The sequence below is a fragment of the Aphis gossypii genome, chromosome 3, assembly GCF_020184175.1.
Source record: "Aphis gossypii isolate Hap1 chromosome 3, ASM2018417v2, whole genome shotgun sequence".
NCBI classification, from domain to species: domain Eukaryota; kingdom Metazoa; phylum Arthropoda; class Insecta; order Hemiptera; family Aphididae; genus Aphis; species Aphis gossypii.
The window spans coordinates 40,147,796-40,162,223 of record NC_065532.1 but is presented as its reverse complement, the minus strand read 5'-3'; the positions used below and the strand labels follow the sequence as shown (position 1 = coordinate 40,162,223).

The window sequence follows — 14,428 nt, the reverse complement described above, 5'->3', positions numbered from 1 at the left end:
TTCAGAGATTTGGGCTAGTGGTTTTTGATAAGTATGATTCTAATTTTTATGGTGGAAATGAATTGAAACCGAATATGCAAATACCTTAGGTTCTTGAGGTGTGATATTTTTTGAGATAATCGGACTATTGCAAAACAATTCTCGTTAAAAAAACTCGTTTAAGACGTTTTTCATTTATGGTTTGTTATTTCTTTTTCTTTTGTTTGTTTGCTGGATTTTATTTTATCATGTATTGTCTTAATTTCTATGAAACATAGTAGCAAATTACGCTGTATCTCTATAACCTCGTCGGCGTCGTACAACCTAATCTAAATCTTAAACATACATGTTTGAAATTCGGTAAAGTTGAGTTGTGTGTTTAGTGAAAATCAGTTATTAACATTTATTAAAAAATAAATATTTACAAATCATTATACATTATATATTAGTACAAAATAGTATACAACTAGGTATTTGGTACGTTTATACAGTAATAAAATAATAACTAAGTATAAAAACAAGATTCGCTTTAATTTGAATATGACTTATTAGTTATTACTAACACGTTATAATTATAATAATATATTTTATTAATATATAAGTAATAACATTAAACGTAATATTAACATAATATAGTATAATAGTATAGTACAATAGTACATTGGAAAACAATGTTTTTTTGATGGATCTATTTGTTAAATTAAATATTTTAAATGACAAAACCATGTGATGGAAATATCGAGCTCACGAACTTTGCTAATTAGAGCTCTTATTTTTGCATCACTCTATAGTCAATAAAAAAGAATTCCCATATTTTGTACTTCGAAGTATTAATAACAATAATAACATTTTAACAACTCTTGCTTGTATTATACTTTCTAACTTAGTGCAATCATAGGTTCGTATAATTCCTTTTCACCCGCATGCATTTTCCTTTTAGCTTTAATTGTTTTATCATTTTCGTTCTCTAAATGTTTGTTTAATTTTCTCTTCTTTTTTGACTTAATCTTTTCTTCGCTGGACGGTACATCCTCCACTGGGGCATATACCATATGCCATATGGTATTGTGAGAACGATGACTTGGTCGGAGCTGTGATATCCGCAAAGTCTCGGAACCCTGCGAAAAAGTCTTCTGGATCACGGAATGCTGACGGTCTATGATTTCCAGAAAATCTATAAAATAATTATGTAATAACAGTTACAAAAATGGTGTAATATTGAACTTTAATAGATTTTTACAAAAGTACGTGCACAGTTGTATAAATATTTTAAAAATGATTCCGACTTTAGAATAATATTATATAATATAATATTATACTTATAACATCGAGTATATGGATTAGATTTGGACTTTATTCCAAAATATATTTAGAATAACAAAAAATATTTTGTATTCAATTATTATAATGAGTTTTTGATTTAAAATGTAAAATACGATAAATATAATATGCGTTACAACATTTTTAAATGGAAATTTATATTTAATTGATAAAAGTTATATTAATTATTTTTAGGTACCTACTTAATGATATGTGGGTCGATACTAAAATAATTTATGCACAAGATTTGATTATTACCTATAATATATGTATCTGCAGGAGTCGCCAACCAGTCGATCGACTGGTCAATATCTTTTTATGAACGTAGGTCTGTCGTTATAAAATTAATTTTAACATTGTCGGTCGAACGCGTAATAAATTAGGTATTACGAAGAAAATAATTGTTTTTCTTTTCTCAAAGACCTATAAATTCTCATGTATGTCGATCACCAGGGATTTAAAATGTTTAACTTTAGCTCACTCGTTTGAAAATGTTGGCGACTCCTGACCTATATTATACACTGCTGCTATCACTATACAAATAGGTAATTATTATATAATAATAATACTCGACTTTTTTTGAGGGGGTAAAGAAGAAAAACTACAGTCGACGACACGGGCACGTTATCATTATCATATAATATACCTATTAATGGCATTTATTCGGTGCCCCTGAACGTACCGGTGCGGTCGTCCGTGGCTGTTGCCGTCGTACAGGTACGGGTCGGAAGCGGACGCCGTCTCGCCGGCCGCGTAATAAGTGCCGCCGGGTATGACGCCAAAGTTGCCGGAACCCAGCATGGCGTTCTCCTGGTTGGACGCCGCGGCCGTCTGCAGGAACGGCGACAGCTCGGGCAGATAGTCGGCCTCCTGGTACAGCCTCGGTGGACGGGAGTGGTGGCCGAGTTGGCTGAACAGCGGCCCGAACGCCGGCAAGAAGTGTTGGCCGTCCGCGGACGAGTCCCTCCGGTCCTGCGTGCGGTAACCGTACGCCTGTTTTAAATAACACACATCATGTACAGTCAATCTGTGTTATTAATTAGTATAACGACAAAAGGTATGTAGGTATATAATATGATATTGATATAAAATATCGTATTTACAGAGAAGTCGGATCGCTTCGAACATAAAATATTTTCACACTATATATAATACGATTTCCCCGAGTCGATTTTTGAAAAGAAAGATAGTAAATGTTTTTTTTGTTTTTCTGTATTATTGTTATTAAATATACAGTACAGGAATTCCCCCCCCCGCCCAGGGCCTAGTTTTGCATTATTTCTGATCATATTATGTGTGTTTTTTCTAAGGGTTTCGACGTAAAAGATTTTAAAATTTATTATTGTTATTATTATTATTATTATATTGTTTATATTTATATGAAAGAATAAAATATGTACGAGTAGGTACTAATAGTAGGTAACCTATACCTGCAATACGATTTGTGTACACAAAAATTAAGCACAATAAATAAAAATTTAATAAATTGGCTATGTCAATTGACTATATTATATTTTAGTTTGTTTTTTTTTTTAAATACAATTTATAAATATACTCACAGCAGTATTTTCTGGACTTACTCTCTTCAAGCGTGCATTTCTATGTGATTCTGTAATTATATATTATATGATATTAGTATACGTATATAAACGAGTAGTCAGACTACTCAAGCTATTATTTTTGAAAACTCTGTTGCACCACCTCATTGCGTTGTATAATGTATTTGCTAGATTGGTGAAGCAAAAAATACGATCGCAATCAATGAGTTTATATGTAACGAAACTATTGATATATGACTAATAGTGTTTCAATGATCAAATATAGACATAACATATGTGTTGTATACGTACACTTATCTTTATCTATCTATATTATGTAATGGACGAATTTATAGGTGCGTAACTTTTGAAAACTTATCTTTTTTTCAATAAGACAAAACTCGTATACCTCAAAAAAATCTACTGGACTTAACTCATGTATAACTTGAAAAACACCCCGATAGGGACACAATTCCACATTTAAGACACAACTTGTTTAAAGCGATAAAATTAATATATAGTTTACAATGAAACTTAGGATTACAGTATAGTTATACTTTTGGAAAACCCTACAGAGCTTTTTTTAACAATGCACTGCTTATATAGCCTTAATTTGCTTCTAAGCAGGCCTCACAAATCCTATAAGGACGGGTCGGTTCTGCTTTCTGCGCCTAACTGTCCTAGCCTACCTATAATATGTTAATATAATATCACATTCAAGGAGTAGAATAATATTTTAATATTATAGTTTGACTCTATGCAGAGCGTACGTGACTTTTTAATCGTATAATTAGGTATGAAAATATTATAATAAAATTTATTTTTAAAAGAATCGGTTTAGATCATCTACTGCATTGTTTCTACGTATTACATAAAAATATATTATAAATTATAATATTATGACAGTTTTAAATTTTTTTTATCATTTGAAAGTTTTAATAAATATTTAAAAATTTAATTTAATTGTTCGTAGTAAATGTGATACTATTAAACTGTTCAGTTTGTGGAAAAATATCTGAAAAATAGATCATGGACAAATGTAAGATATTTTAACTCGACTGCAAATATAATGAATAGTTTTATAACTTGAAATTCAAACATTAATGCCCATATTTCAATATTTATATCCTTTGCTTTACTATACTCTTATCCGTTCCATGTCCCTCTCTGTTCAGCTAACTACATGTATAATGAGCCTATAAATCGCATGTTGAAAATAGCTAATGAGGACCCCCATTTCCTTAGTTTATAATTTAATATAGTAAATATTTGTTGTCTTATTACTGTAATTAATGATCTGTATAACCAATATATGTTTAAGTCATATGCACCTTTTTACCTGGGCTTAAGCCCGTTTATATAGTTTAAATAAATAAATAAAATATACTCCTCGACATCTAGTAAGGTAATTTAAAAATTTATCTTAAAATATTATTAAATGTTTGTATTCTGTTATTTATTAGTGGTTCCACACCAAAACTATACTTAGACAATAATATATTATATATAATTGATCGACAAGTAAAAAATAATTTATTAACACGCTATACAGCTGATGCTTCCCTCGTTATTGTTGATCAATATTTTCAACACTCATTCAAAACTTGTGTATCTATATTCGACTACTTATACTTAAATAATATTTTTTAGAAGTTTACCTTTCTATGTATGAGAGAACAGGGAAAAACTTGCATCTTCATCGCATATTCTAAGTTTTTTTCCACTCCAAAATGTGATAATATCATAATCATTGTGAATACTATACCAGTTGCATAAATATATGCATGATTCAAGTCAGTAGTGGTGGAACCATCGGGGTTGAAATATGCCAAAAACTCGCCAACTAAAAGGGGCTGAGATACTCTATATAACATAATAACAATGGTTAATTACATTATAAATAAATTGTATAAAATATTTTACAACAAAACACACATATAAAAATATTTAACTCTCTACTGTAGTTCCAGTAAATTACGAATGGGTCACTGAATTATTTATATTATATATAACATGTATCGTATACCATATTACACTACCTATTGATATTAACTTTTCAACAATACCACCTTACGGAGAACAGTTTGTTCCACGATGTTAATCTATAAATATAGACAATATTTTAAAACCAATCTATATAATATTTTGAAAATGTGATTGCGTTTAGTAATATTCTTAATGTTATATTTAAATCCCTACGAATAATGTTTTTGAATTATAATAAAATAATAATTTTTATATGATGAAAAAATGTTTTCAATCTACCATAATATAATACAATAATATAATATAACAACCAAACTAAATGTCTGTAATAACTAGGTAATAACTTTGTAGCTATATATAAACTAAACATAAGGATCATGAAATACTTAGGTTGTGATATAGGCTGAAAGACTGTTTCTATCTACACAGTTGAATTCAAATTGAATAGACACATAATAGTGATTAGTGACCCACTCAACGTCTTATGTACAACAGAGCGGTACTCACTTTCCCGCCTCTTAAATTTGTATAGGTACCAATAAAACTATAATATTTTTAATTCCATATCAAAGCATGACTAAAAATTAACATGAACTAGTTATAAAAATGAATAAAAATATTCGAAAAATTAATCCAAATTTAAAAAAAGAATTAACTACCATGTATCTCCTTAGATTTGCAGTAGTGAAATGACTCAATTGTTCTACAGAATATTTGTATACATAGAAAACGAACTCTATACATCCATCGACCGGCGCATCACAAAAATTTGCAAATAATTTTGTAGTTGAAAAATCATAACAATTTTTGTGTTTATAACTAAGGATTGAAAATACAACACACTAAGTTTTCCATAAGTTTTGCTTAAAGTAGCTATAAACAAAACTCGACGCATTATTATAGGAAAAATTTTAAGTGCGTTAGAATTTTAAATTATTACTAAATAGCGTAACGATAACGATTTATCCTCAAACGATTTTAAATATTTTATATTATTCAAAAAGTATAGGTCGTAGATACTTGAAAATTTCACCAGTTTTTAAGATTGTCATGTTCTTTACATGATTTGATTTTCAAAATTTATTGACTTTTTTTAACTACGAGTATTTATAGACAATTGAAATTTTTAATTATTCTAAGTAATTTTTTTTTAAGCGTCGATAAAATACTCAGTCAAAATACTTGAAAAATTAAAACAAAATTTCTCATAAATTATTCTTATGGTGATAAAAAAATTATAAGAACACATAGGCACAACTTTTTTTACTAGCATTTGAAGTTCAAATATTGACAAAAATTCGTCAAAATCTAATTGAAAATGTAATACAAGATTTTCCATAAGTTTAGCTTACAATTATTATAAAGAACTTAAATTTTGGTGTATTCAGGCCGTTAAAACATAAACCATCTTTTCCAACAACCACTGAAAATTATATCCTAGGCTGACAAATCATATTCGTTCAGAATCGTTTTACGTAAACAATGATACTTATTATTGGATTCAAATAATTTAACACTCCTATAATATATATATACATATATATATCCAAATATATCAATATATGTCTTGATTTATAAAAAAAAAAAGGATAATGAACATAAATAGTTCTTACTTAATCACAATATCATTCATTGCGAATAGAAATCGAATTGATAAATATTTATATCCAAATAATTTAACAAAAGCTCTTATCAGACTAAGCTTGCGGTCGCAGAGTATGCATTGATCAATCCTAATTGCCATTCCCTAAAAAAAGTAAAACAAAAATTAATTTAAACATAATAATAAGAGAGATAATGTTTAATTTTAGTTCATTTACTTTTCTAATTTATCACCTAATGATGATGATAACTGATCGTCTAAAGTCGTATACAAATCGGTTTCATCTAAATCCCTGGTTTGTCCTGTTCTAAACAGATTTAGCATCCAGCTAAACAAAACATAATTTTAGTTAATATCAGTTTAACTTGTTTCAATATTATTAAAATTATTGTTTTTTACTATACAGAACATAGCCTTCAAATTGTAAATAAACCAAAATCTATATTGTAGGTATTACCATTAGTAATTTAATATAATAATAACCCTGATAAGATAAATTATAGATATACCAATAATTTCACTGATTTTATGGATTTAGATTTATTGTTCAAATTTGGTAAATCTACCGTTTCCAATGTCCAGTAAGAACCTAAAATACTTCCACACAAAGCGGTTTTTATTAAATGATAACATTGAAAAATAAAATAAATTATTACTCTTTGGTTGCATAGATATATATGATATATATATATAGGTATATATATGTATATTTTTTACTATATATGACGGTTGTGAGATGCTTTAAAAGTATAACATGCGTTTATAGACTTATCGCTGGTTTCGTCGCGGATACAAATCGAACTATTTTTATAAGAATATTTTGCGGTCAATAATAATAATTAATAAAAATATTGTGTTCATTCTTACCACGCTATCTATCGGCAGCTATCAATTATAATACAGTTTAGTTAATGAGAAATAAAATAAAATAATATTAATAATAAAAAGAAAATAGGTGGTTAAATCATAAAGACATATAGTAATAAGATTTTGAGTTTAAGGTAATTATGATGTTAATATTTTGCATGTTTTAAGAATAATATATTTTGTTATGTACTGTTTCGGTTAAGTCCTATTAGTACATGTATTGTAAAGAAAAAGTTTGTATCTTACGGATTTATTCATTCACAACACGAAAATTCTGTACATTAAAAAAGAATACTTTTATTACTTAATTAATTTAAGAAAGTATTTTAAAACACAGTATTACACAGTTCGGTTACTTATCCACGACTAACTCTGCTTATTCTACGTCTTGTTTTGGCGACGCAGTCGCTTACAAAAAAATGCTTACATTACTATTCTATTGTTTTATATGCTTACTAATCTAAAAGGGTTCTCAACAATTTGTTCACCACGAGGAAAGGAGAATATAATCATAAGTATAACAGGATAATTACATTAAAACAATTCATTTGGTCACCACGAAGTATAATAATTAAAAAAATATAGTACAAATATTGTTCAAAATTAAATCCTAATTATAAATATAATAAAAAAATATAAAAACACATAAATAATTTTTGGGAGTATTAATAGGTAAATAATAATATTATAATTTATTCACATAATATAAAATTATAAAATATATTAAAACCAGTCACTTTAGCCAGTAATCATTTGATCAATAAATAACAGGCAAATTTGAATACAAGCGCAATTGGTCCATGCCCAAAAAAATAAGTGATAGAAAAATCATTTCCTTATTAACGTCCTCTTTAAACACAATTCCCACAAGTAGGCGATAACTCTCACGCTGTAAATCACTGGGCTGTCGGTCTAAGTGTCTAACCTAACCAGTATCATATGTCGATATTTTCAATTAGCATGGGAAAGTTATATTTAAAAAAAAGGGTGGTCAAGTGAGTAACGCTCTGCTGTATTGTAGGTCACTGATGTATAAAATTTGAATCCAATGAGAGGTATCATTATTCATTGTATACGAAACACGATTCTAAACGGTGATGATTTGTCAGCCTAGGATAATATTTCCAGTGGATGAGTGTTACCTGAATACAGACTTCGCCAATATTGGTATATATAAAACCAGCATTAAATCTAATAAGAAAAACATACATATGTTGGGTAAGGAATCAAACAGTTATAAGCATAGAAAATAAATATTTTTTTTTTTATAAGATGTTTAAATTTAAAAAAAAAAACTTAATTTAATAATTCACATAATTTTAGAAATAAGCTAACATTAGATTGTAGGTATGCCAAATGGTTGGTTCCGCAATGATATTGTATTAAACTAAGAAGGTACTCAGATAATAAATTTGAACTACCGAAGTGTTAGTATATTAAAATAAATGTTTTAAATTAGTTTATAAAAAAAAAAAAAAAAAAAAAAATGAAAATACCTACAACCTTCGTAGGTACCTATCTATAAATTATAATAAGTACCTACTTATTATTATATAATGATATATTTTTATAAATTATAATCAATAACTAATCATCACAATTCGCAATCAATATACCTAGTTACGATCAGAAAAACATTTAATATGGTTAATTTTTAATAAGTAATAGCAACGAAATAGAATCGTTTATATATTGTTTCGAATTATTAGTGTTTTTTTTTCTCTACACATATTATATAAAATATTAAAATCTCGCGCATTCTCATAATGTATACATATTGATTCACAATATAGGTACGTTACAAACGACCAATGTGCTTACATATTGTCTGATTCGACTTTCAGTTAGAGTCACAATTAACGACTAACATATACCTATAATCTGCTGATATTCCTTTCATTCTCGTGTATAATATTTTTTACCGCATAAATTTACCGTGTCCGTATTTTATAGTTGGATGGTAATTTAACATACCTGACTTATCATTATCTATAAGAGTAAACGACATGTCTGAAGAACGGGAATTCGACTGTTTGGTGACGTTCGTCGCGGACATCGTCATCCGGTGGTCGTGCTGCAGAGGGGGCGTCCGGGTGGACACTTTACAACAGGCGCTATGCGTCCGCTATGGACCGGAGGTCCGGAGCACTTCCGTCGAAAGTGTAACGCCAACATGCTGGCTGATGTCGTCGAATATCTGCTGTACACGAACAGAGTGAACCTGTGTTGTTGCGAAGGCTTAGATCCGCGTCCAGGATGTGACGTATAATATATAATGGTCATTGGTCAATATTCGTGAAGTATGATATAGTATAAATGAACACGAATAAACAATATTAAATTGTTATAATACTGCGTGTAATAAATAACGACTTACAACTATACGTATTTTATAATGTGTATATTGAATTTTAGACAGCAAAGTATAATAACTGATCTACCTACTTGCAACTTTCACCAAATAATAGTATAACACAAAATCACCTATATTAGACAAATCCCGCCTCCCGGCTCCCGATCTGTACTAATAGTTAATACTAAACATGCTCAAAATCAGAAACCAACATGCTTAACTAATGGAAAAATATGTGATGGTCAGTTGCATTCAACTTTGCTACTTGGTATAGATCTATAATCTCTGTATTTTTATCCTATCCATGCTTTCATAAACAGTTCCTATCTATAGATCAGCTCATATCGTTCATTTTTCGAAATTGAGATTAGGATACAACTTATTATTTTTTTCTCGTGTCTTTTACATATTTTCTTTAAATGACTCCTCTTTGAACCTATCATGTTGAAGAAGCTATCTATATTCTATGGCCATTTACATTTATGCTAACTACACATCACTCTGCCCGAGCGTTAGTACACGCCATTATTGGATTCGATGATCATTCATATACCTACCTAGTACCTACCTACTTATAGCGGGTATAATATACCTATAGATAATTAAGTATAGCCATATAAATATAAATTAAAAATGTGATTGATAAGGTACAGGGGCGTATTTAGGCACAGGCCTTATAGGCCCGGGCCTAGAGCGGCGACATTTGAGGGCGGCAAATTTTAACGATTTTTTTTTACAAAATTACAAAAAGTATTTATCATTTGATGAAATCAAATTTAACTCATTTTTCGTTCACTCAAAATTAAACAGCTATTTACATGAACCTACTATATTATACATATACGCAACACGGTACGAACCAGTAGGTTAGCTGGTTAGGTAGAAAAAAAAATTTAAAGTTTTAAATATAATTAATTTGTAAATTGCAAAAAAGATATTACGTGTAATTAATTTAATGTTCATAAGTAATGTTTCTTTTACTAGGTTATAGGTTATAATATTATAATATAACAAATTGTATATTTAAATATGTTTAATAAGTAATTTTTAGAAAGGATGGGGGGGGGGAGGTGGCGAATTGGGAAGTACCTATAGGCGGAAAAACCTTAAATACGCCACTGATTAGGTATGAATTATGTATGATAAATTTAATAATAAATATTTAAAATATTATTGTTGATAATTAGTGTAGTTAGTTGTTAAAATACATATTTATATGAAAATAAACGCCTTTTAGTAAATAAAAAGCTAATATAAACGAAAAGGAATCTTTGACAAAGTGGCTGAAGTTGTCCTCTCAAAATCAGGCCTGGATTAACATTACCGTAGGCCCTTAGTTTCCTTGCCCCTGTAAGACTATTGTCAAGTATTTAAATTATTAAGAAACCTTCTCATTGGGATAAAAAGTGTAGAATCTCTCATCTCTGTGTTAAGTTTTTAAAATAAAAAATAGGCATTTACAGCATAACAATTTAATTTAAACTTGACTATTAATGTCTATTATAACTATTATAACTTTTTATATGATAATAGTTTTAGCAAATCCTAAAAACAATTCATTTTACTCCAAAATATATGTAATTAAACTGTCATAAACTATAAAACAAAACCACTCTCTATTATACCATTTTGCGTTTTACAATTAAATCATAGCCATAATTTTAATAAATAAATAAATAAATAAATAAATTATTTAGTTGATTTTCTCAATTTTAATTTTTAATACAGGTAATAGGTATAATATGTACTTTTAATCTCGTTCCAAATAGGAATACAATAAAAAAATCAATATTTTGAAATTTGAATTAGTAAATTGCGCCCATTTTTACATACCTAGTATGATAAAATAATGTTACATTAAAAAAGTTATTGTGGCGATACGTTTTTAGGCCTTTGCCCTTTGACTATATGATTAACAAGTAGTAGGTATTATATTTAGTATTTACCTACTTGTTATTTGGTTATTATAATCAATGATTATAATTTATAATATATTATTACCTACCTACTAATTTTATTATAGTCCATTTTTCATATTCCACAGGTTGTACAGCTATTATTCTATGAGAATAATTTACAGGTTTCATTATAATACCTCTACGATTACACAATCAGTGCATCCGATAAAACGCGTGATTCGCCATTTTTGAATTGTATAGGTGTAGGTTGTAGGTATTTTATTTTATTTTATATCAGCTGTTGAATGTTTAAAGTGCAACCTAACTACTTTAAGTTTTTCAATTCTTTTAACTTTTAAGTTTCCATTAATAAGCACAATAAAATAAACAATTTTTCCTAGAATATGGATTCAATGATATCAAATAACAAAATGTACCTCCTGGATGGCAGTTTTATCAGTGGTATAACACCTTATGTAGATATTGACAGTGTTATGAAACATCCACTTTGGGGATCACATTTGCTTTTAAATAATGAAGATGCTGTTATTTGTAGCCATAAAGACTACATTAGGTGTAAGTAATTATCTTAAATATCAATAAAGGATCGCTTTTGTTTTATTTTAATAATTTTCATGTGTAATTTTTTACATTTTAGCTGGAGCTGATTTCTTGACGACCGTCACATACCAAGCAAGCATTGGAGGCTTTCAAAAATATTTGAACCTAGATTATGATCAGAGTTTTGAATTAATTAAGAAATCTGTTATGGTTTGTCGACAGGCAATAACAGAGGAAAATGTAGGTACCTAACCATAGTATTATTTAAATTATTATAGATCAAATATATTTCATGATACTTACCTATAAAAGTAATTTATTCTTAATCAAATCACAAAAATATTTTATGATTTTTTAAGATAAAGTAATTTATTTATAGAACGAAACATACAAATAATGGGATCTGTCGGTCCATATGGTGCATCATTACGTGATTGTTCAGAATATAATGGTAATTATATAGACACGATGAATTTAAAAGAATTATATGATTGGCATAAACCTCGAATTCAAGCATTAGTGGAGGCTGGAGTTGATATGATGCTTTTTGAAACCATACCTTCTATCATTGAAGCTACTGTTTTGCTAAACATATTAACTGAATTTCCAAATCAAAAAGCATGTTTATCATTCTCGTGTAAGGTAATTTTCTTTTTATCATTATAATTCATAATATGCATATAATTGTTGTATGTTAACTTAAGAGGTATCAAACCAAAGGCTTGCAAATTATGCTGCTGTTCACCTTAGATCAATTTGAAAAAAAATATTAAGCATAAATTCATAATTAAATATAATATAGTAATTTCTGTAACTATATGCTGTAGTACTGCAGGTACTTGTGAAAAGTTTTTTTCAAAATTACAATTTGTCATAATATGTATATACGATGGCTCAAAAATGTTATGACAAAATTAGGCTGTAAGAAAATAATGACTAGACACAATTTTTATCTATCATGCTCTTTGATGAGAGTATTATATCCATTAATCACTAATGTACTTAATTTAAATTAAGTTCTTCATAAATATGATTGAAACTTAATGAAAGTTAAATTTTCATATTTCACATTGGTTTATGTATAATATTAAATAATATATATATAATATATAATATTATGTACATAGAAACAAAAATTAATATTAAAATTACATTTTTTTAACAGATAATATTATTATTTGCAATAATGTGAGATGTAAAGTTAAAAGATAAATATTAAAAAAAAAAAAATGAATTAATACCTAATTATGATTAAAATGAGTAATTTAGGGATCATCTCTTCTACTGGTATGTTTGGGAAATGTGTTCTCATTTCCTAAAAATATAGTATTTGTTGGGTCTACGGTCTACCTATAATTAATTTAATAGAAAAATGAGTATGATGCTATATTATAAATTATATAAAAAAAAATAATAGCATAAGTATATAAGTATTCTGAGTTGTGATATATTATGGTTTGGACTAATAACTAAATATAGAAATTTTCAAATTTCAATATATATTTAACAATAATCATGTATAAAAATAATAATTTAGGTAATTTAACTATATGTTTAGTACCTATTTATAGAAAACATAAAATAATATTCGATCCATTACAAACATTAGTACTTCTGCAGCCTTCTGCATATTACAGTTTGAAAACTTCTAGTTTACATTGATGTTTATAATACATTTTGTAGGATGGAAATTGTTTGAGTCACGGTGAAAACTTTTCAAGTGCTGTTGAAATGTTCTGGTCGAATGATTACCGTAAACAGTTAATTGCTATTGGTATGAACTGTTTGCACCCAAAATTTATAACACCACTTTTGATGTCGATAAAGACTAACAATGTTAATTTTATTGCCTACCCAAACGGAGGTGGCATCTGGGATGTTACTCAAAATTGGTAATTTAATGTTATATTATATAAAATGTTTTTTTTTTCTAATTAATTTAATGCTTTCAGTTATGATGATACTCAAATATATAAAGTTTCTATCGATGATCTCAAAATATGGAATAATAAAGGATTGAAAATATTTGGAGGCTGTTGTAAAACTGATGCTATTGAAATAGCACGTTTGAGGAGTTTAATGGATGATCTACTTGTATAATGCAATTTTAATAATAAATTTATTGTTTCTATGGTTTTATTAATTATATACTTTTATGTAAAATAGAAATAAAGTTTTGCTTTAAAAATCAATCAGGATAAGTTATTGTTTAGGTACTTCTGGAATGGCTTATGACTACTTATGATATACCTAACTAACAGTTAGTTATTCTAAATGCTAGCATCTATAGGTTACTGCCTGTAAAATTTCTGGGTCTTGCCTA

The 14,428-nt window shown here is 28.0% G+C and overlaps 1 protein-coding gene and 1 pseudogene across 1 annotated transcript; one reads left to right on the top strand and one right to left on the bottom strand.

The window, feature by feature from the left end:
- Window positions 1-360: 360 nt before the first annotated feature.
- Window positions 361-9,279, bottom strand: LOC114121413 (uncharacterized; annotated as a pseudogene).
- A 2,381-nt stretch (window positions 9,280-11,660) lies between these two features.
- LOC114121418 (homocysteine S-methyltransferase YbgG-like) lies at window positions 11,661-14,297 on the top strand. The gene is made up of 5 exons (XM_027983748.2): window positions 11,661-12,120; window positions 12,203-12,349; window positions 12,485-12,747; window positions 13,789-13,997; window positions 14,058-14,297. Exons 1-5 carry the CDS (start codon window positions 11,949-11,951, stop codon window positions 14,203-14,205), a joined length of 939 nt encoding a protein of 312 aa, XP_027839549.2. The 5' UTR covers window positions 11,661-11,948; the 3' UTR covers window positions 14,206-14,297.
- Window positions 14,298-14,428: the final 131 nt, after the last annotated feature.

Coding starts and splice junctions, on each gene's coding strand:
- LOC114121418 (XM_027983748.2), top strand. CDS start 11,949: ATGGATTCAATGATATCAAATAACAAAATGTACCTCCTGGATGGCAGT. Junction 12,748..13,788: donor GTTTATCATTCTCGTGTAAG/GTAATTTTCTTT, acceptor TACATTTTGTAG/GATGGAAATTGTTTGAGTCA. Junction 13,998..14,057: donor TGGGATGTTACTCAAAATTG/GTAATTTAATGT, acceptor TAATGCTTTCAG/TTATGATGATACTCAAATAT.